A 24,356-nucleotide genomic window follows, 5' to 3' on the forward strand; every position below is an offset into this window, starting at 1 on the left:
AAGCAGTGGTATCAACGCAGAGTACTATTGCGAGCGAAACGGACAAATGTAGGACTGGATTAATTATAGTAAATAAAATACGAGGTAATGCGCAAGTGATTCTTTCAACGGCGGGAATATTCGTCTTTTACAAAATTATATAAAATCTTTAAAAAATTGTGTGCAAAAAGATATTGGAAAACGTTTCATTATAATGGATATGCAGGATTTCTGTCGAAGGTTACCTAAAGTGGTATGTTTTCTTTCCATATTTAAATAATGATTGAATTATAGAAAAAAAAAACACTATATTCTATATAATCTTGTATTTTAATATATTAAAGTTAATTAATGTTATTTATTAGGAACTTCATGCACATTTAAACGGTTCATTAAGTATGAACACCTTGCAAAAATTATACAAAATGCAAGGTTCTGACGTTGCTATGTATGATCAAGCTTTTATGAATACTGACTTCTCATCCTTAAGCGAGTATGAATATTTCTCATTGTTATTTATTATATATTGTTATTAATATATATATTAGATAATAAACCTGTTTTTTAGATGTTTTAAAGTGTTTGACATAGCACATGCACTAACAATTACATCACAGGCTGTATTTGTTGCTACTTGTGACGTGATAAAAGAGTTTCATGAGGACAATGTAATCTATTTAGAATTGAGAAGCACACCTCGTGCTGTAAAGGATTCAATGACAAAGACAGAATATCTTGAAGCAATAATAAAAGCTTTTGAGTAAGTAGTACACTAGTTTTATGATATACTAAAGCTTGCACATAATAGAGTTTAATTTTAATTTCTATACATGGCATATATTTTTTTATTTTTCTTGAAAGCATAATTAGTAAATTAATATTTCATATATTATTTATAGAACGTCCAAATTGCAGTTTCCACAAATTCTTGTAAAACTATTGATATCAATTAATCGGAAACAAGGTTACGAATCTGCAAAAGAAAATATTAATCTTGCGATACAGTTTATGAAGAGATACCCAGAATACATTGTCGGTATCGATCTTAGTGGTGATCCAACTGTGGGCTATTCATTTTTAGAATTATTAGAAATGTCTAGAAAAGCGGGGCTTAAGATCACAGCTCATTGTGCAGAGGTAAAAATATTAATTGAATATTATTTTCTTCACATATATATTGATAGATATGACAGTATACATAAATATATATGCATAGGTACCAAATGAAGTGGAAATAATTGATATATTAAAATTTAAACCTAATCGATTGGGACATTGCACTTGCATTCATCCTAACTTGCAAGGTTCTAAGCAATTGTTTGATATGTTATTGGAATCCAAAATTCCTGTTGGTAAGGATCTTTGATAACATCACATTATATAATTTATAATTCTTATATATATATAATTTTTTTCATGAATCTCAGTAGTATTTATGGTGTTTTTTCCTTTCGTTTTAGAATTATGCTTGACGTCAAACATTAAATGTAAAACAGTATCATCCTATGTGTCTCATCAATTCAAATATTTATATGAAACGGGACATCCTATAACAATTGGGGTGAGTATGAAAAAAAAAGTTTAAGATATATTGCCTAGAATTCAGTAGCATATTTATATAGAACATAATTTTTTTAGACCGATGACAAAGGTGTTTTTAATACATGTTTGTCAGAGGAATTGCTGTTATTGAACTCTGTTTTTAATATCGAAAAGAAACAGCTTAAGGAACTGTCTAAATTATCTGTACAATATAGTTTTGCAAGTACAGAAGAAAAAAAAAGTTTATCGTCAATAATCGAGAATTTTCATATTTAATACATTTTTTTATTTTACCAATACTTGATTTTAGCTAACAATTAATCCTTTATTTTATTATTTGCGCACGCATGTGCGTGTATGTATTTTTTAAAAATAATTTTTAATTTTTAATTAGAGAAATTTAGAAATTTTCTTAGTTAAAAAAATACAGAAAATTTCTAATAAAAAGAAAAAAATACAATGCATCTATTTTAATATTCAAGATCATACACATATAAAAGTAACATTAATTTTATTCATAATATCAGCTATTATGTGTGTTTACATACATTTACATACAACTAATTTTTTATTTATATATGAAGACTATATATTCGTTTAACATCATAGTGTGCCATCTTGTTTCTCTTCAGAGATTTTATGTATATTTACAATATTTATGATAGCTATTCGAATAATATACTGATAAGTACAATGTGTCTTTTGCAATAATTGAAGAATTGATATATTTAATAACTAGAAGCTGGATATATATCGCCGCATAGTATGTCCTTAACAATCACTTTGCGCGCTTTTTCATTATGACCATTATAATCAAAGATAATCTCGAGAAAAGAGTCCATATATATAATTATATATTTATATTTGATTATATATATGGACATTTTCCCAGGATAGAGAAATATGATATTGTTTGTCATGATAGATTTTAATATAATTCCTTATCAAGAACGTCATATCATATTCTTTAAAGTTTAAAGTATTTGCTAATTTTTCATTGTGCATCATATTTTCATATAAAAAATGGGAATAAAAATCTTTCTCATTTCTATAAACACAATTAGTAGCATCTCATTGATATTTCAATAATATTTTATACAATCAATGCCCTAATTTTTTTCAAATCATTTACACGATATGTTGAGAGTTTCATTAAAATAAAACGAAGAATAACAAAGATTCGTTTCAATGTTATTTCGTGATTGAATTATTATTCGTATATCACATTGTAGCAACTACCTACTAGCAATAGGAATAATATTATAAATATGTAATAAGACGATATTAATCTATTTATATATATATATATATATATATTTATATATATATATATATATATATTTATATATATATATATATATATATATATATATATTTATAATATATTTATGTACAAGGGGTGAAATTACGTTTTCTCCTCGAATATTAGCAAGTACTTAACGTATTTTGAATAGGAATAAATATTTGAAATTTATTATATTTAGAATGGCTTTGTTTCTCGATCTTATAAGCCTAGAGATCCTCCATAATACAACTACCATAGGTTTGGCAGAATGGAGAGGGAAGAACAAAATGAAGTCTCTTATTCGAATTGTGTAAAATCGATCAATTAACTCTCCGTTCTGTTAAAAACAAATTTTTTGAACTATGCTGAGTTTTGAAATATATATATAATAATGAGATATGAAAATCATCCATAGCTAAGATTTATTAGATTGAGCAGCAATTAAAATAACAGAATGTAAAATTGACACATAACTGAAACGAGTTATAGGAAAATTGGTTGATCTCTGTATCAATGCATATGTGTATATAAAGAATGTTGTTTAATTTTCTATTTGATATATGACATCATGATTGAATATGAACAACAAAGTCAAAATGTTGTTCATAAAAAAAAAACTCGCTTAATTTTTGCTTTGTTATTATTTTACATTCTCTCATATCTTATCATTGCTAAATAAAGTTTGTGATTATATGATTATGACTAATTGTAAGACTGTATTTTACATATATATATATATATATATATATATATATATATATATGTTGATTAATATATCCATATTATCGCAAATCTGAATACAGCAAATATATAATGGATTTAGTGTTTTATAACAAATATATATATATATATATATATATATATATATATATATATTTGTGTGTATTTTGTATATATGTTTATAATAGTTTATATATATATATATATATATATATATAAACTATTATAATAATAGTTTTTATATATATATATATATATATATATATATATATATAATTGTAAAACTTTAAATTCGTTATATATTTGCTGCATTTATGATAATATGAATATACATTAATCGAATTAAAAAAGTAATTATTAATTGTACGTGCCTTACAACATACTGCTAAACATAGTCGATTTCACAATTTTTGGGGTAATATCAAATATTATTTCAATATGAAATTACTTTTGAAATTTCTCATAAATATATATATATGAATGAAACAAAATGAAAATAATAAGAATATCTTTTAATTTCAAGATAAAGTAATAAAAATAATTATGTCGCTTCTACAATGGTAAGACAATTAAAGTTTCGACACTGACCGATATTTTTTCACTTGTTCGTCATAAAATTGGAAAAAATAGTATGCTGGATCGTATGTTGTTAGGCCGAAGATATCAAACTAGAGTAGGAAAGTATCATCATTATAAATATAATAAGTTGATATAATTAACTGTTTTAATATATAAACTTTTTGTGAATCTACTCCCTTGAAACTTAATTATCCAATTATCATGTATTTGAAGCTCATTTCTCATTTATGATACATTCATATAAATATATTTGATTGAATGCTTTTAATTGAGATACTTTAGAGAATATGAGACATATATTTAAAAGATACATTGTTATTTAAAAAAATTTAATAATATCAACTTTTAAAATATACATAAAGTAAGTGGAATAAAAAATATACAGAATAAGGATATATTAATATAAAATAAGAGGTATAGTACAGAACCCTCCCGATAACTTTGGCGGCATATCAAATTGAAAGAACCAGAAAATTCTCATAGAAAAGAAGTGAGTAGCAGATGCGTGTCTTCACTATCAGGGCAAAATCTATCTATCTCTCGCATATTTGCGCAGAGCATAGAATTATTAATCTGATTTCCCTCCATGTTTCTATTTATATCACATGCATATGTACGATTACACGTATCGTTAATTGGCGAGTCGTTTATGCCCATGATATTGAGGTGATATATTGGTAATGACGAAAGTAGGGGTGATAAAGAACCAAAGTTATCGCGGGCAAACTTAGCTAATGCTACTATATATGCACATTCTCTAAATCAATATTTAAATTAAAAGTTCTACTTATACATATAATTATTAAAAATATTAAAGTATAACAAATACAAATTGCTAGTATACTATGTACACACATATCTAATAATAAAAATAAATTGCTTATAAGAGAGAATGAAAAAAATGATGATATTAGATTAGACGTGTATATATAAAATTTTGCTAAATTATTCACATCGACTTACTTAATATAGCACTATAATGGAGAATACTTATCCGCGTAAAATTCGCAGTTTAACATATTTTAATTTTGTAATTGCATTATAATTACATCTCGCAAAGTGATAAAAATCAATTTATTAAGATTAGATTATAAAATAAGGAATATGTTAAGATATACATATTGATATCACACACATCGTCATTGATGTAACGTCAATTGAAACCTAAATCTATAATCTAATCGAATATTATATCAAATATTATATCCAATATATACACAAACATGTACATGTGCGTACACATACAAATATATATACTTATCCATGTGCATTAATCGTGTATGTATGTGTGTGTGTATATATATATATATATATATATATATATATGTGTATATTGTATCTTACTAGTCAATTCTACAATACTCTTTTGCCTCTTTCGAATCTCTTTCTTTTTTCTACTACTCTTTTACTTTTTTTTAACAATCAGATTTATTTACACAAATATAAATTACAATAATATAAATTACGACATCGTTTTAACTATTCCGCCTTCGTATAATACACTATCGATGTCTGACCTAACTGCTAGTTTCCTTTGTTCGTTCTCTAAAGAAAAAGAAAGAGATTATTTAACGAATAAATAATTATTATTCCAAATAATGGCAATAGAAACAAAAACTATAGTAAAGTGCAACAATCACAATATTTACAATATTTAATATCTTTTATAATAAATCTCAAAATGATAACAATTTACGAGATGTAATTTAATGTCAATAATTACCATTAGTTTTATGCAATTACTAGATTTTTATAAAACTCTACCAAATTGTACATGCATTAACATTTTTTTCAATTTATACATTTTGAATTTAATTAAAAAACGATTACATTTTATGATATGTAATCATATATCTTAATTGCACATGTTCCGATGGTAAAATTCTATTACTATTGTGAAATGCATAATTTAAATTGTGTTATCTGAATAAGAGAATATACATTTTTTTTCATAATAATATCTTATTCTACAGATAAAAACGAGTATCTAAAAGATGTTTTACAATGACAAGCAATTAAAAAAACGAAAAATTTTAAAAGACGTAGGACATTTTTCGCTTTAATTTATTACGTATAAAAACAAAATATGTCGAAAAGTGTATGTACGTTTTCACAAACTTTCCTTTCCTTAATCATTTATAATTATATATACACGCACACATACACACGTTCATAATCATTACGTAATCGTTATATTTATAAATCTATATCTAATATCACATTATAAATTTATTAATTTAAAATTACTCTTTTTTTTCTCTATAATTATAGTATTATAACGTAGAAGCGAGAAAGTGTGTATTGTGGATATTATGATTTGTATGTAATTATGATTTATAATTATTATTTATTATATAATCCAGAAACTGAGAACAAAAATCGCTGTTCTGACATTATCCAATGCTGCAATGAGAGATTACGAGGATCGATTGCGACATATAGTAATAATCATAAAATAAAAATAAAAGTAGGAGTCTGTGTAATTTTATTTATTTGATTTTTTATCAATTATATATACAAATAATTACACAGTTTATTTTTTCTCGCTTTTTTACAAGATTTTATTTCTAAAAACTTATCAAGATAAAAAAGAATGATTGTTGAATTATATAAAATTCATTTTTCAGAGGAAATAAATTCGCTTTTCCGACATTCGAGATATTTCTTCCAAACGCGGAATAAAAATCACATGCAACATAAAATGGTATTCAAAAACTAAAATTAAATGATAAAAGATTCGAAAATAGAAGATTTTATGAATTCATGATGAGTTTTGACGATTTTTCAGTTAAGCGCATCATGAAAAATTGTCAAGACTATATGAATTCGTAAAAAGTCTTGACGATTTTTCTGAGATGCGCTTATCAAAAAAATCGTCAAGATTCTTCATGAAAAGTGTTGCCTAACATTATTATACATACGATTAAATAATAAGTTTTCATCGGTACATTTTCTCTTTTATTATCGAGTAAAAGAGATTTTAGCAGTGCACCGACCTTGGAACGTTTTTTCTTTTAAATCCTCATTACTGATTTGTTTCGCGTTAAATCAGTCACGAGAATTTAGTCAAGTACTTCAATTAAGTACTTGTGTACTCCTCCAAACGTTCATGCTATAGCGTTCGCTATTTCATGAACGCTTTGCGTTATTTGAATTCGATTATGTACTGTTGTCATCATCGTGTTTGGCTGGTAGAACGCCTTCATACAGTATACCATCGATGTTTACGCTAATGAATAGTTCTCTCCGGCCATCCTCTGAGAAAAAAAAAAATAATTTAATTAATAAATAATCTCTTAAAATTATAGAAGTTTAATTTTTAAGATAAGATTTATATTTTGTAAACGAAAGTTCTATATGATTGAAATTTTAGCAAAGGAGAATGAACGTTTAACTTATAATATGTATACTTGTATCATGCTGAATTTATCGTATCATATGCGTGTAGGTGTAATCAATTTTATATTTAACATTTAATGTCATTTAACTCACCTCGTCTTCTGATCACCTGCGTAACGCGCATATTCCTTTCAGGATCATTTTCTTCTTTAACCAACATCCTTTTGGTATTCGAAGATGGAGGAGAGAGAGAGTCTTGATTTCTTTTCATACTACCGGGCATAATTACTGGTGAACCTACAGATCTAGCGCCTGGAGAGGATACCGGATCTGACCTAAGAGAATATTTTTTTCGTTATTAAAGAAATACTCTCTTTTCCCCCCTGTTGTTTAAGAGCGAGTAATGTATTCCATGTTTACCTATGCGTAGAATTTGCAAGATCTAGAGCTTCTCTTTGTTCCGAGCTATTTCCTGGCGAGTTAGACATCGGCGAAGAAGAAGGTTGTTGACCGGATCCTACATAGATTTTATTGTTATTTTGATACAGATTCCAAAGCGACAGTTTGGACAACTCCAATGCGTTAAGTGCTTCCGTAGTGGGTGGCGACGTATCACTCTGCTGTTGAATTATAGAGTTAGTGCCAGTACTCCTATCTCTCAGCATCCGCAGCATATATTCTGAAACTATATAAATACGATATATTATTAGGCGAGTCAACTAAAAACCTTAAATATTTTTTATCTCCTAATTTGTTGAATACAAAAGCGCTGAAACACTTGTATTGCACACCATGGAGATTACGTAGAAAAATAATATAAGTGCGTACTTTTTATATTCAATAAATTATGAGATAAAAAATATTTAAGGCAATTAAATTAGAAAGTGGAGATATATATGGAGATTAGTTCTTTTATCAAATGGAAAATTCGCGACTTACATCTATTTGGATTATCACAAAATGATCTAAAATGGTTAAATCTATATACCTTACTTAAATATATACAGCACACTTTGAAATAACATTGAAACGTTTTATAATATTATAGAAAAAAGTTATTTTGAAATGAAGAGGATGTATTATCGTGTATTATTGTAAAATTTATTAATTTTTTAAAATTAAAAATTGCCATTTCTAATAGCGTTGCAAATATTACACTGACGATATTCAGTGAATTGTTGACGTATGTATATAAATATTTCTGAAGAATTTGGAATGTCATAGATCAATGTGGCATTAATTGCGGTATTATTCCTATTTGTATATACATTGCAAATAACGACGTTGAATATCATAAGTGTTTTTTTTTAACTGACAGTCTAACAGCGTCTGTACTAAATTAAAGCAACGTCGCTGAAATTCGCTTATTGGCACCGCTCCATCGGACATCTGTATAAGCTGCATGAAACGATCGAGAACTTGTTTGCTTAAGACCGTTATTTTGTCAGTAACTCAGAATTCAATAGGCAAATGAATTCTGACGATGTGCGCGTCAATATTTGTTAAAGTCACCTTCATTCGAGCTTCTGAGTTTGTTTACAAACGTGCGTTATATTAGAATGCAATAACAGGTTCAAATTTTTGTACGATATATTTTTTAGTATTCTTATAGTCACATGTATATAGGCGAGTAACAATATTATTGAATGTGCGAAAGAAGAGATTGCCGAACAAGAAAGTGATCGAAGACGAGAAGAACGTCGAGAAGCGTGATCGAAGCGCGACGTTATATATCCCCGGATGGTTGTCGAGCACAAGCGGTGGAAAGAAAGAAAGAGAGAGAGAGAGAGAGAGAGAGAGAGAGAGAGAGAGAGAGAAGAGGAAAGGGTAGGGAAATAGGAATGCTCGTTAGCGAGAGTCATCCGTTAACGCCTGTCTTCCGGAGGATCGTACAATCAATTACGCCTCCTTCGCTCTCTCGCATCATCATCTCCGGGGAGGCCCGAAGCGCACTACCTACCGATTTAAAATAAACCCTCCCATACTCTATCTCCTCCCGTTTCCGTTTTATTTTTTTTTTATTTCGTCTCGTCTCGATCTTTCGTATACCATCGGACGGGCAGTTTTTCATTCTCGTCTCTTCTTTTCCATTCTATTTTCGATATAACGGATTATATTCATCGTCATTATACATGTTAATAGGATAGAGCAATCGCAATCAGATTTGCAAGGTGGTTCGATTATCGTTAAAAAGAGACTCACAGTTCGACAAGTTCGGCTGCGATAGAACGTGCTGCGAGTTGTGAGGATGATGCTGCTGTTGTGGATGCCCATTGACGAATGGCGACTGTGACCTATGCATTTCCAAATGGCTTATGTTGAGAGGCATCGGCAAGGACAAGGTATTCGGTGGGAGCGAATTGTGTTGGTTTCGCCCCACCATATTCTCATTGTTGCCAGGATAAGCAGGGTAGTTGCTTCTACGACCTTCTCGACGATTCGTCTCAATAGCCATGGTTAGCTGTGCATCAGTTGAGAGATTTTCCTTGTGTTGTTCATATTGATACAAATATTTCATATACCTGTTGACAAAAATATGATTAAATGTATTAATGTGTACACAAAATCACTTGTATATAATATAAATGTAATTTGTAATTTGTAATTTATATAATATGTGTGTACGAGTTTCATAATAGATTTAAGAAAACATTTCTTTAACAGAGATATAAGTATATATACATACTAGATCGTGATATTTGAAAGTCGTTATTTTCATGCTAACGAATATTTTTTACAGATATTTTGATAATTATTTCAAATTGCTTAAAAAATGTTACCAACTCTAATGATACGATTCTATACAAAATTAATTTTAAACACGTAGAGTTTGTTAATATGCTCTTTTTTATAATTAAAATTTGAAAAAGTAAGATACAAATCTAATCAGATATTTTAATTACAGGATTAAACTTTTAGAATTAGCAAGAGCAATGCTGATGAATATGTCTCGTTACGTGAGAAGGAGGGAAGAGAAGCGAACAGAGAGAGAAATGTAAGTACGATTATTAAATCGGCAAAATCTAAATTACATTTAAAATTATCCAATCTTTATAAAAAATTGCACCTGACATTTTTCAATTTAAATCTTATAAAATGCGAATTGTGTGCGTTTGGAAAATTAATTATGTCGTTATCATTATATACGCGAGTCTAAGTAAGCGAATTCGCATTTTAAACGTAAAATTCTATCCACGACGTAAATGTCGACGATATACCTAAAATCTAATATCTCTGGCGAAAAAGAGACGGAGAGAGATAATTACTTAAAAGCTAAAAGAGTTCGACTTAATCGATATGTGTCACTTCTTGGCCAAATAAAAGCCAATTCCATCGCGAGGAATATTCCGTCTGGGGAGGAAAAGGGGCTGCGTTTTCTCCGTTTCGCATGTAGGCATATCGTTGTCGAGAAAAGATAGCCGGTTGCCGGGATGATGGATGCGTGCGAGGAGACTCGACGAAACGAGACGCGACGCCGACGTTCTGTCGCGTACAAAGCGCGGAGTTATTTTCACGAGCCACCCTCTCCTCTTCCCTACCCTACCCTATCCTATATAGCAGGGAGGATCGCGTCCGTGTAATTCATATTAGCCCGCACTACTTATAATGCTCCGTTCTCTTCATCTCGTCTCCAACCCTCTCTCTCTTCCCGGCTCGCAGGCATTTTCGCGTTTTCTTCCTTCTTTCCGTAGACGAAGACTTTACCCTTCTTCCCCCTAAGTCCGGCGAATAAGCGGGATGCCTCGCGTCGTCGTCTCTCCGAATCTCGTCGACGAATCTCTATTTAGAGACGTCCGTCTTCTCCTCCGGAAGAGAGGAAGAGAGAGAAACGAGACAGCGCGCGAACGGCAGATAAATCTTCGTCGTCCCGCGCGCTGGATATGCTATGTGGTATTATATAAACCACGAATATATATCGCGTGCCAACGGTTCTCCAGGTTGTCACAACCCTCCCCCTTTCGAGGTGTCCTACGTGTGAAGGATCGCGTCGTCGTTGCCTAAGATGATGCACCTGTACGTCACGCCTCCTCGTCCAACTTGTCATAGTCGTCACCCACGTTGTTTTATCTCCTCGCCGACAGTAATAACACGCTCGCGATATCTTTGCCCCCCCCCCTTCCTTTCTTTTTCAAGATCCACGAGATTGAATCATCTTGTTAATTAATACATTCAACATCGATAACAAACTATATAAATGACGGACTTTAATGACACTGTGTTTGACTCACGCGATATTAATTATACCGGAGATACATCTGTCGAGTAAAACGTTGAAAGAGAAATACGGAAAAGATGCGTAGATTCTCGCCATCAAACGCGTTTATCTTATCGTCGTAGATTTCACACTCGGATGAGTCCTTTCGCTTTCGCCGGCTAAGACTTATTGTATGCGAATTTGATGAATATAAACCGAGGGGTCCCGGATGAGAAACTTCACGGTCTACTTACTGCGTGCGTAGAGTAAAGGCGGCGGAAGTGATGCTCGCCGGCAACCGAAGACCTTTAATAATCTCCTGCCACAGCTTCTTGTTGATCACTTCGACCAGGCCACCACGCATGACCACTAATTTATAAAGTTCGTAAAGGTCCAGTACAGATTTAGCCATGATTGGTAGACGATTAATAGGTGTCCCTGTAAAATAAAAATGATGTCAGTTTCGTTTGCGCGTGTTAATATGTATCTTGCATCTTTTATAACATCGAAATAACATTATTCTCCACTTTGGAGACTTCAACGAAGGAATGAACGATGTAACGCGTGAAATGCAGTATAAACATAATTAATGATAATTATATTCTTCTCTCTTATTGTTAGAGATGACGCGATAATAATATATTGTCTTAATGTTATAAGTATGTATCATTTTAATCTCTCTTTCTCTTTCGTTCTGTAATAATTTATTCTGACATAAAATGTGCATAAAAAGGCATGGCAATAGTAATTAATATTTAAGAATGTCAATACATTGCGCAAAAGATTTAAATATTTTCGAAAATTTCAACACCTTGCGCAAAATCGATCGAACGACAGATCGTAAATGAGACAAAACCGTAGTAGCATCTCTTATTCATTCATTGCGTGATCGATCGCATCTTGAGGTACGACGAGCGTAAAACTGCTGAACTTTACGAGGTTTATCCAGACGCGGGGTGTTAACAAGAGCAATAATGAATTTGCAACGATCACGCAAGTAGTCTTTTACGATCTTCCTCAGGGAGTACAACAAATAAAGAGAAAGAGAGTAATTAAGGGGAGTAGAGAATGAGAAATGCGCGGAGTGGAAAATCCGGTGAGGCATCGGGAGACACGGTCGTATTAAAGATTATCGTTCGACGCGCAGGCGAGAATAAACCCGCGTGTCTTTTACGAGCTCTCGCCTCTTCGAATCGTGTCGAACAAATATCCGCGATGCAAACAACGTCATCGTATTATGTCGACAAAGATTGGCAACGCACTGTCTCTCTGCTTTTGATAATATCTATTCGATACATCAGGAGCTCATTGTATGCAAAAATTTGAGAGAATGCCGATTCATATTAGGATATAATATAGCGATTTAATCTACATATTATACATCGCCATACGTGAAAGAGCGTGTAATATCGCGAGAAATATTTCCTCCGCAAAGCGGAACATTCTTGTATAGATACGGGATAGATTCTTCGGTTAATTCGTTAACGCGTGTGCCTACAAGTGCCTTTGGTAGCCGGGACCGAATTTTACGAGGTTGCCCGAGCTACGAGTTAACGGGGTGTTAACAAGAGCAGCAGTATAGTGCGCGTTTTAAAGTACGTAAACGTAAACGGGCTTTTACGAGTTGGCGTAATCTGAGATTTAGAGTCGCGCATAAATATTCGCAAGAGCGACGCGTGTCTAGAAACGATCAAAAATCATTTCGCACGTCAAGGACGACGATCAGGGGGATAACGATATCTGAATATTTTAGACAAGGGAAATTTATCTCGCGAGAATAAAGATATATAATCTCAAGAATTAAATATCTCCTTTTTTCCCAATATTTAATTCATATTTGATTGTTTTGACATCTCATCGACTTTTTTCTCTTTCTCTTTCGGAAGCTCGACAATTTCCCGATCCTCTCCCTCGAGCGACCCGGGTCACTTTCCACCGAAGTCGGTGAATTTTACGAGTTTGTCCAGAGGTCTGTTCGACTTAACGGGGCGTTAACAAGGGCAATACTCGCGACTATCGCGCGTGCGGAGCCCGCTTTTGCGGCTCTTTACGAGCTCGCGAACGATTCCACACGTCTCGCCGAACACGGCGTTATATACGAATATATATACGCGCGAATACGGACAATGAGAAAGGGAGAAGGCATGCCGTATCGCAGGATCGTTTATCCGCCATCGAGGACGATGAAGGGGGGCCTCTCTGCCCGCCATTCCTGACCGACACGAGAGAGGAGGCAATAAAACCGCGCGGCTCCAGGATAGGGTAGGGGAACCAGCAATTTCGGGCTATCGAGAGCGCGCTCCCTTCGGGTTTATTATTGGCCCTGCAATTATTGTTGATATACGCGCAACCCGGCAACCCGCGTTTAATGCTCCTATGTAGGGCGCGGCGATAAAAGCTGCAAAATGGCGACCAATCGTCGTCGTTCTCTTTCATCCCTTATGTCGATCGGGAATGCGGCGATGCGGTGCGTTTCGACTTGAGAAAGGTCTCGTAGGTTCTGATAAAATTCGCGCAAGTTTTATTTTTTTTTTCGAAATAAAGCACATAATTTCCTAATAAACGAACAAAAGTAAAAAAAAAAAAAAAAGTCAAAATCATCTTGACTTGTTGAATTTCCAAAAAGAGAATTAAGTCTGTACCCTCCTTACCCATCGTTTCGATATGAAATTGAGGGAGAGACGCCGTGTAAAATAGCGGGAGTAACTGCGGAGAGGAAGATGAAACGGTGAGAGAGAAAGGAAAGAAGAAAGAGCAAAGGAGAAATGAGAGAAAGGAAGAAGGACAGACAGAATGAGAGAGAGAGAGAGGAGGGAAAGGGGGAGAAAGAACATTTCAGGATGCGATTACGACTTTTCTTGGTAGGGCGTCCAATCAGCAGTTATTTTTATAACGGCCGCCGTTGTGCCGCACCATGCCGCAGCTCGTCTCTTCAAGTAGTAGTAGTAGTAGTAGTAGCAGCGAAGTAGTATCGCGCGACGGTGGCCATCGCTCTCTCTACCTTCAATGAGTCAAAGTAGTCATTCGTCGCTATGCATTATTATCGCCGTACATAAGATTCCGCCCGTCTAAGATTTTATGATGAAAAGCACCCCCTCTGCGCGCGCCAGCTTCCCGGTGAATGACAAGACGACAAGTTGCACCTTTCGTTGCATAGAGATAAGATTAAACGCGAAAAATAAAATTAAAATAATTCTCTGTCGCCGTTATATAAGGTTTTCTTGAAGGAGAGGACGTGATTGAAGTAGCCGAGAAAAAGTGAGAGCGTCAGATGAACGAGCGTGCGTCTCTTTGATGCCATATTCGCCTTAGTAGGGTATCCTATATATTGCAGCATAGATGTAGAGGAGATAATTGGCATACGAAACAAAATGTTGCATTTTATGGGTTATTGCGAGGATGAGAGTGGATAGGCGCGGCGGGGTCGAGGGAGTGCCCGATCTAATAACGATCGGTTACGTCGCAGGCCTTTATTAACACATATACACACACGTCGACTGTGCTTTAAAGAGACTCGCGAAATGACTTTTCCCGGAATCTCGCGTGACGGCCCCGGAATCTATCGAATACGCGAGCCGCCAATGAAATATATCTCTGCGAGAGATTACTGTTTCTCGCCGAAATAAGGGTGTCCAACCCCGGACTTCCACTTGTGTTTTCGTTACGGTGATGTGGGGTAAAACGTACACATTTTACCCCACGTCAAACCTTTGTCGAGAAGAATCGAAAAAACAAAGTCGGGAACCTCCGCCGAACATGCCAAAACGACGGGAGAATTCCAAGGAGCAACTTAAATAAACTTTTTCAATTTTTGAGAATCGAGACACACGACACGTATGCTACACTTTCCGGCGCGTGCTTTACGAGCTAATTTGCGGTTTTGCGGTTTATGCTACCGCGTAAGATATCGCGAGTCGCGTCCTTTCTCCGTCTGCGACCTGACATTTCGAGTGATCGAGTAATAATAATCCACCATTGCGATCCGAAGTGTCTTTTGTATGACAGCTCCGTCGTATCCGCACCTCATTTTCGACCTCGACGAGAGAACAACGATCTTTTACGATGTAAAGATCGAGAAACGAAGCACGCCGAACCCGGGGCGCAGATGAGGAGCGAAGAAAGGGCCGAGGTAGAAGAGAAGAGAAGAGAAGAGAAGAGAAGAGAAACGATTTCTCTCGAGAGGCGAGAGAGAGAGAAGAAAAGGAGAGTCTCGCGCGGGTTAACTTTGTTAGCGCTTGGCATTATCAGACCGGCAAAAGAGATTGGCATTGCGAGGAATAGCTGGGAGGGGGTGGAGTTTCATATGAAATACATGTGACATTTACTGCCTTCACCGGCTGGGCCCCTGCAAAGACGCAAACGCATTATAAATAGATCTCCTCCCTCCGCACCCTTTCGCCCTTCCTCCCTCTCTTCCCTTCTCTTTCTCTTTCTTTCCTTCTCTTCATTCTTCTTTTTTCTTCGCATCACTCGACTTCTCACTCTCCGGCTCTTCGGTCGAGAGGCTCAAAGATTAAGAAAGGTCCCGGGTGAGGGGAGGGAGGGGGCGGAAGAGAAGAAGGGGTGGTGGTACAGCCGCAGCGGCCACATAGACCGCTACAATCTGGTTTATAATCTTGTTAGGATTTCGCGGAAATATTGGCGTAATTTACGATCCGTTCTTAGCGAAGTTAACTGTCGGGAGAGTTGCCGCAATGGAACGATGGGAGGCGTACCAAGGGTTGCGCTCAACAGCTATACGCTTTTGTATAGCAATGCTTACGAGTCCCTTTCCTCCTCACGTCTTCCGTTGCATTTCTCTGTCCCTCTCCTCTTTTCCGCGTTCAGTCGTCTTCTCTCCTCTCTAGCCATATATCCTCTCTTTTCCGATTATCTGTCCAGCTCCGAGTTGTGTCGCCTAAGCCGGTTTTACATTTCTCGCCGGTATGTGACGCACGACGTCGTCGTCTCGAGACACGGAGACAAGAATGCGCGAAACAAGTCGCAAGCAACCAAAGACAAACACCTCGTTGTATCTTATAAAGGTGTTGCGGAACGGACGTGCGACGCTGCATTAGAAATGCGACGCACCGTCATCCGTGGTGGCGGTGTTGGTTCCGCTATCGAGGCATCGAAATCTCTCCGAGGATTTTCCTATCCCTCTCCTCCCCCTCGACTACCACTTGTTGCTCGACGAATCAAATAATTGTATTTCCGTCAGTCGACGGGGCGCATCCCTGGGGCGTCGGCTAAGTTATACGGGCGTGGAGAGTAAAATAGAGAGGAGCGTTCTTCGTGGGTGGTATATCGCGTTGGTGCCTCTCCCAATGTCTCCCCAACATCGACGAGCGACATAATCCCAGAAAACAAGACGGATCGAATGCAGGATGTCAAGAGATCCCGTGGATTACTCGTCAGGCGTGTCTAGGGGAATAAATTTCAGACGCCTTATTTTTTTTTAGAGCGAACGATCGAGAGGATGTTTCCGCTATGTAACTTTCCATTGAAACGATCGTAGAACACAAGTGTAAAAAATTACACAATTTTTTCGCGTCTAGCCAGCGTTGACTTCTTTTTTGCTACTTGCTTTTTTTGTACTAACTGATCCAGACGATGATCCTAGGACGGGGACGACCTGGGTGGCCTGGCAGGAGAGGATCGGAGCAAGGATCGCGATCTTCGCACGTGTATCGCGATTTGTTGCGCGACGACAATAAAAATCTTCAAATAATATCACGAGCGATAAAGCGCGCGGCTCTCGCTTGCGGCGCGTTTCGGCTCTATACGGCTTCTTTGATAGACTTTACGACGAGGTCTGATTTGCACGCTTGCCCCGCCGAGGTCCGCGCACCATGATTCGGTTGCTCAAAGCCGGAGCCGACTTTTTAAAGCTGTCGGGGATTTTAAGCGCGTCCGCGAACACGTTGTGTTCGACACAATGCTTCTTATAAAGAGGTAACATCGAGAAAGAGAGAGAGAGTGTGTATCGCGTGCCAGATGTGTGTTTGCTTCTCCCCTTCTCTCACTCTGCGTGTTATTCTTTCACGCTTGAAAATCCGAGAGTGCAATATTCGCACGTTTCGAGATGTATGATTCGATCGAGTTTAACAAATACATTCCGAGGTTACTCTAATTACGGCGCTGTAATTAGAACTCGAGGGGATGCGACAGAAGTGCATTGTCTTCTCTCGCGGTTATTAGAATCGTTCGTTCGTGTTGCTCGCGCGCAGGCTGTTTCAGAAGACAAGAAGACGACCACGAAGAGGAGGAGACAGCAACGAGACGACGAGTCTGTCGTCGTTCCTTTGCTCGCGCATGGCTACTCTCCCACGGATGGGATACGATAGTCGGGATTACTGCCAGGCACTTGCCAACAATGTGGCGAAGCTTTGATGTGACGTAAAATGGCACGTTAACCGGTACGCCGTATCTCTACGACCGGTTGCACATACGGCTTTATTTCGCCGCGACCGGTGAAAGGGTGACGTTTCGATCGGAAAGTCGTCTCTCGGCAAAAACGGCATCATCGCCGTCGCGTTACGATCAGAAGCGGGGTGGAGAACGCCGAATTATCTCGTGTCGAGACTCGTCAACCTCTCATCGAAGGGTCGCGTATAAAGCGATATAAATTACAGTGTAAAACTAACAGCGTTTCATCCAACGAGATCGCGATGTGAATTGAAATTGAGTGACGGAGAAGCTGTTGAAAGTTTTCTTTTATTTTCAACCTTGGGAAGAATCCATATATCAAATATAAATATGTATAAATTATATTATATAAAATATGTCCATGTATATTTTCTTTCTTTTGTTCATATTTAGAGGACAAATAATTAGAAGAATAATTTTTGAATAACTTTTTTTTTTTTTTTAGAAAAAGTGAAATTTGAAAAAGAAAATTACACATTTTTTCCCCCAATTTTCTCATTTTCCACTTGGAAGTTTAAAAGAAGAGTTTTCGGTAAACAATAGATTATAAATAATTTCGAAAGAAAGTGATTTGATTGCTTAAAGTAACAAAGTAGGCATTAGATTAAAAATCGAGATCAAAAGTAAGAGAAAAATTTCGATTCGTGTGTATACTAAATGAAAATTATTAAACTCTCAATGAAGACAAAGATTAAAGACGCTTCGGACGAGAGCTGGAGAGATATGCGTCTTGGAATACGCGCCCGGAGATGGATATGCGGTGTGTATCGCGGTAATAAGAAATCGCAGACCAGGAATAAGCTGTCGCGTTGGCCGTAAAAAGCTTAACGACCGACAATTCACGGTGCATTATTATTCCCGTAACGCATCTAGCGCGGAATAATCATCGAATCTTCCGCGAAGACGCCGTCTCTCTCGCCGATCTATTCTCGGGATTATAAAAGACAGTAGTCGTCGCGAGATCAACGCTAACGTTATTGTGCTTGATGCCAGTTATAAATCAACCTATATATCGAGCAGCGCGAAAATAACTTTCGATTCGTACTTGTCATTCTGCCAGAATAAGGGTTCGTATATTCGCGCACGACCCAAATCCCCCCTGTCTTTCTCTCTCTTTCCACAAGTCGCGACGCGACGGGTATGCGGCTACGCGAGATGAGAATTCGTCAGGGATCGTAAACTCGCTGATACGCCTTTGGACTTTAACGACGTTAATCGCATCGGGATAAATCGTCATAAGCGGTAATGAAGTTTGTTCGTTAAATGTCTTAAGTTACGCGCCTACGCACACGTTTAAATGCATTGAAACGCATTTTAATGATGAGTTTACGTGATTCGAACGGTCGGATGGAAATTAGTGTACGAAACGCGCGGAAAAGTCTAAATAAAAAAATTATTCTTTTATCTTTCAAAAAACTCAATTTTTAATCCAATATCTGATTGTGCTTTTTTTAAATCTCTAAGTGAGAAACTGTTTGTTTAAAGTACAAAGTAGAAGTTCAATTCCTATATAAAGTAAACCTATGAAAACCCTTTGGAATATCCGCGAGAATAAACACGAGAAAATTAATTATAAAATTAAAAATAACAGCAAAAGTTGAACAAATTTATACACAAGAATCGTTTGCACGATTTTTGACTCGCGGGATGATTGACATTGACAGCGCAATTGCATCAACTCGTTCGCCGTCGTACGAGATCTATCCACGCATAGATTTTCGTCATTCCCCTACGATGATGGCCCTTTTTGTCGCACGACCCTTCGGCAGAATGAATGTCTCAAACGATAAGTCCGTGACAAAGATTGGCACGTGTACCGCTGAAAAGTTAACCGCGGCCACCTGGCCGCGGACACGTGTAGGCGTGTAAAAGCTCTGCGTAGGACACGGGGGCTTTTTTTCGGCCGAGGGAAACGAAGGGACGAGATGGTGCGCACGTGGAGAGGCTTCGCGGCTCCTTTCAGAATCAAAGAAGAACGTGGCGAGCCGCTCGATACACACATACACACGCATATACACGCGCACGCAGGTATAGGGAGGAAGCTGCGAGCCAGCGAGAGATGAAGGAGAAGCGGAGAAAGGGAGGCGATATATCACGAACCCCCAGAGCGATCGGCGCTGTTGTGAAATATTAATAAGCAAATTAGTTCAGACTTAGTGCCCAGTGCCGATACTAAACCGCCATGATGGAAATGGCCGTCGGCCGTCTATAACAGCCGTATTTTACTTCCCACGCCTCGTCGGCATCGCGCCGCCCGCAGAATGCGATATCCGTTCCACGGCCTGTCCTCTTTCCGCTCGCATCCTTTCCTCTTCTTCAGGGCTTTTTCGCGTTACCCTCTTCTCGTATATTCTTTTTTTTTCTCTCGTACAATTACACGCATCAATTCTTTTGTTGGTATCGTTCGCGAATAACATTTATGACGCGACTCGTAGACCTAAATAGCACCCGCATGAACTGCATCAGTCCGGTAAAAAGTCGTTACCGTCATCGAAGCGTAAAAACAAGTGTACGCAAATTCTCGTCGAGATCAGAGTGTCAGCAAGTACTCATTGTCAGTTTAAAATACTTGACACTGACTGAACATTCACGTCTAATCTTTGCTTGTAATAGGGAACAAGAACGAAAGAAAAAAATGCATATAAAATTCTACTTTCTAGGGAGATGTCAAAATAATGTTCAATTTATCTCGATTCTCGATGATAAGACGCGACAGAAACGGGAACTTTCGAGACAACATCGCTCCTGGGCAATCTAATCAACTGCGACGTCATTTAAACTTGGTCTACGGATATGTATCACCGAGCGTCGGGGTCGAAGTGCGCGAAAGATAGTGGAATCTCCATAAATCAATCTTTACGTTCTAGGGTAGACAATAATTGCAACTGCGCTCGCGAAAAGCGGCGCCGACAGAAGCCACACGGACAGAAGGGAAGTCGAAGCCTCCCTCTCTCTCTCTCTCTCTCTCGACCTCGGTAAACGAAGGCTGCTGACTCTTGGGACAAGAATTCGACAATTACGTCACGAGAACGTAACGGATGATCGGCCGGGGAACGCCCGGCGTCGGGACGTCTAGAATGTGCGAACGTCATCCTGCTAAATGCTTTTCGTTCGCTCGCTCGCTCGTTCATTCGACCGTCCGCGTGTGCTCTCGCGTGCGCCACTATCTATAGCGTTGAAACGTGCCGGGGCAGCCGGCGGCTCCCTCTTCTCCGACTCTCGGATGCTGGAAGCCATCCGGTCACCTGTCTGCTACTGGAAAATGTAGGTCAAACGCACGAGCGCGCGCCCGCGCCCGCACCCGCGCGAGTGAATAACTAATTGGACAGGTGTAACGTTCCCGCGTTAACAACCATAACTGTCACGTGGAGGAGACGCGCGGGATAGAAATTCAATTATCCGCGACGTTCGGCAAAAGGTAGATTTTTGAAAGATATGCGAGAGGATTATTCGTACCTTTCCTTCTTCCCGAGTCGGAGAGTATTTTTCTCTTACTTTCGACATCTCCGTTTTCGATCTAGGGTCTACTCTTCAGATCACCCTCTTTCATCCCTCTTTCGAAACCATTTATTTAATTTCATCGAAAATTTTTACCTGAGAAACTATTCGTTTATTGCTTAATGCAAAATAAGAGCTCAATTTTCATATTTAAACCTATCGAAATTTTTTTAAATCCATAATAAAAATGAATATTAAGTTTGGAAATATTTTCCCTCGCAGCAAAATATATTATTATAAACAAGATATTTTTTATTATGATGCAATCTCTTATATTTTTTGCGGGAAGAATGTGTCGTGTGAAATAACAATGAGAGGGACGTGGACATTTTGTGGAATTTTTCAGAGGACCGATCTATATATAAAGTTTCGACTACCTGTTTTGGGATCCTCACGCTCTCTGTCAAGGTTCGCTCGGATACCAATCAAAAATCCGCCATTGTAATCAATATCCGAAGAATTTCAGGTTTGCTGCACGAAAGCGTCATTTTTGCGTAGCCTAGCTGCATTGCCGGAGGGCATCAATCAGCTACGTGCAGATACGTCATTATTCTGGGATTCCAAATAATTAGTGATGATTGCTCGTCTCTTTAGAGAACTACAGAATTAAATTTATCACGAAATTTCTGCGAAGAGTGATGAGGGTTGATTCACGCATCGTGCGAGCGATATCCTGATGATTGAACAACGCGATTATTATAGTTTTATACCCTATTTTATACAAATTATTTATCGTATCTTGCCGCTTCTCTCTCATAAAAACATTATTATATGTATATTGTGGAATATAAAAATTATCTAGAATTTTTTACATTACGTCCTTATTGTCATTCGATGTATCGGAGAATCCCATTAGAATCCGATAAAATATCGCCCATTCATCAGTTTTCTCTTGAAAACCATCTAAATAACGCAAAAAATGTCTGCGGTGTAAAAGGAAAAAAAATGGAAGACCAAATCTTGGTTTTTTGCTATTCGTCTTGGCCGTTTTCGTAACGTACTCGCAAAAGAGACTCGCGAACCTATCCTTTGATTCCGTCCTAATCCTAAAATTTAGGGTCAGATCTAAGATCAGTCTAAAAAAGCGCAGCGGGTGGGCTTGCTATGGTTGGATCAACGAGGAGGTCTCAAGGGAAATACCTTCAATACCCGTATTGGCTCCGTGGCGCTTCGTTGAAAAGCGGGTTTCTCGAAGAGAGGGGATTTTTACGACTAATCTGTCAGAGACGAAATCCATCACTCGCGGGAACAATGCACTTCAGTTAGGACTTTATATCGTTTTATGGGGGTATATCCCCGAGTCCGAGAGTATTTATGGACAGGATGGATTGACTCTCTCTCTCTTTCTCTCCGATCATTGCTTGGCCGGCACCGATGTCGACACCGACTCGTCGATTTGCTCGACAAGGTCGTAAAGACGATAAAACGACGATTGGAGCCGGTGCGAGATACAAATAGAGGTATAAACGAAGGTGTTAAGGAGGTGTACGGGAGGGAACGGTATAATCTCTCTCTCTCGCGTATACGCCCGTTTATAAGAACGCGTTGGATCGATCTGATCGGTCCACACGCGATTCTATTATAAGTTTCCCAAGTGAAAACGTTATCCGCGCGCTCGACCCGAAACGCGGTCGACGATTTTTTTTATAGGCCAGTCCCATTACTCGGACCGCTCGAAGATCGATTCTCGGTAAAGGTTGTAACGCGTATGAATTTTGATATTTATTACGTAATAAAGACTCGACGAATAACGACGCTTCGAGAGTTCTTTGAAATCTCCATGGGACACGTTAACGCGGTAACGTTTTCAATATCGTATGTATGTTGCGCGTTCTTTAACGAATTAAGGTTTACGCGCATCGGACGAAACGTCACGTCATTGTCAACGTGTCAAATTGTTTAACGATAGTCCAACCATTTCTCGCTGACTTAAGTTAATCTCATTACGCATGCAAAAGTTAGATTAATTAATTAAACAATATACGCGATTAGATTATCGACTGAAAGCTCTGGACCTCTGACTGTGAGGGTTAAAGTAGCTTATTATGAGCACATTATGGAGAATGACACTAAACGAAACGTCAAATAACATTCCCGCTGAGCATGTTTGACATTGAAAGTCAGCAGCAATCCGGTCTTGCGAGGGTTGATGATGTATAGGTCGCTCCGTTTAAAACCTATATATAAGAAGTCTTTGACGTACAGACCTTTACACGCGGGAAGAGAGCTTTTGTCTTTCAACAAGCTGTCGCGGACGACGAAGCGAGCCGATTCGCGAGTCGTTTGCGCCGATTTATACAAATCACCGATCAGCGTCGGTGCAATCTAATTTGCATTCGAAATAGCCGAGGTATCGGCTTCTCGCGAGCGCGAAACGGAGGAGGGAAACTATTTTCGCGTTGTGCTTTCGCTGTTGCGAGGCGAAGTCAAACATTCAAACTAGTTGCAATGCGTCGTGACGGCGCGCAGTTACCGGGTAACGGCGTACGAACGTGCCCCCGGTACAAAATATCGAATAATAAGGAAATAGGAGTGCGAAGGGAGAGAGAGCGAATCGTGTGTCAGCCCACTGGCGAATCACGCGCGAGCGATTCGTCTCCTTTTTTTATTCCCTCGCACAATGGAAATGTATTTTCCAGGCGCGCTCGAATCTCTCATAGGTATACGAGATAACAAGGGAGCGCCGCGTGCAAAATGACTGTAGACGTACTAAAGGGTACTAAAAGTAACGGCTGCTCGGCACGATAACGTAGTTAAGCCACTGCCGCAAATTTTGCTCGGGACGTACATACATATATTGAGGTGGCTGCT

General features: G+C 37.5%; 2 protein-coding genes across 10 annotated transcripts in view; one reads left to right on the plus strand and one right to left on the minus strand.

Annotated features, from left to right (window-relative positions):
- Nucleotides 1-32: 32 nt before the first annotated feature.
- On the plus strand, nt 33-23,071 carry Ada (adenosine deaminase-like protein). Of its 5 annotated transcripts, none has more exons than XR_014425997.1 (8): nt 33-232; nt 345-472; nt 548-739; nt 879-1,116; nt 1,196-1,331; nt 1,440-1,540; nt 10,350-10,439; nt 20,708-23,071. XR_014425997.1 is itself a non-coding variant. In XM_083045295.1 (7 exons), exons 1-7 carry the CDS (start codon nt 194-196, stop codon nt 10,353-10,355), a joined length of 840 nt encoding a protein of 279 aa, XP_082901421.1. In that variant the 5' UTR covers nt 33-193; the 3' UTR covers nt 10,356-11,909. The 5 variants fall into 5 exon arrangements, 2 of the variants coding, with proteins under 2 accessions (XP_082901421.1, XP_082901420.1); XR_014425999.1 differs by having other exon boundaries at nt 21,892-23,059; XR_014425998.1 differs by lacking the exon at nt 20,708-23,071 and adding an exon at nt 11,783-11,924.
- Retn (retained) overlaps nt 3,841-24,356 on the minus strand; it is a 98,223-nt gene continuing 77,707 nt past the window's right edge. For 3 of the 5 annotated variants that reach the window (XM_083045293.1, XM_083045292.1, XM_083045291.1), the window contains 5 exons: nt 11,894-12,077; nt 9,647-9,966; nt 7,865-8,129; nt 7,598-7,779; nt 3,841-7,362 (listed from right to left, as the gene is read on the minus strand). In XM_083045293.1, the coding sequence (XP_082901419.1) occupies nt 7,265-7,362; nt 7,598-7,779; nt 7,865-8,129; nt 9,647-9,966; nt 11,894-12,077 (1,049 nt within the window). In that variant the 3' untranslated portion in view covers nt 3,841-7,264. The remainder of the gene's footprint in view (nt 7,363-7,597; nt 7,780-7,864; nt 8,130-9,646; nt 9,967-11,893; nt 12,078-24,356) is intronic. The other 2 variants (XM_083045288.1, XM_083045289.1) reach the window with 2 other exon arrangements.

Source organism: Prenolepis imparis, unplaced genomic scaffold, assembly GCF_030444845.1.
Source record: "Prenolepis imparis isolate NDT839.2.m4 unplaced genomic scaffold, iyPreImpa1.0 SCAF_9, whole genome shotgun sequence".
Taxonomy (NCBI): Eukaryota; Metazoa; Arthropoda; class Insecta; order Hymenoptera; family Formicidae; genus Prenolepis; species Prenolepis imparis.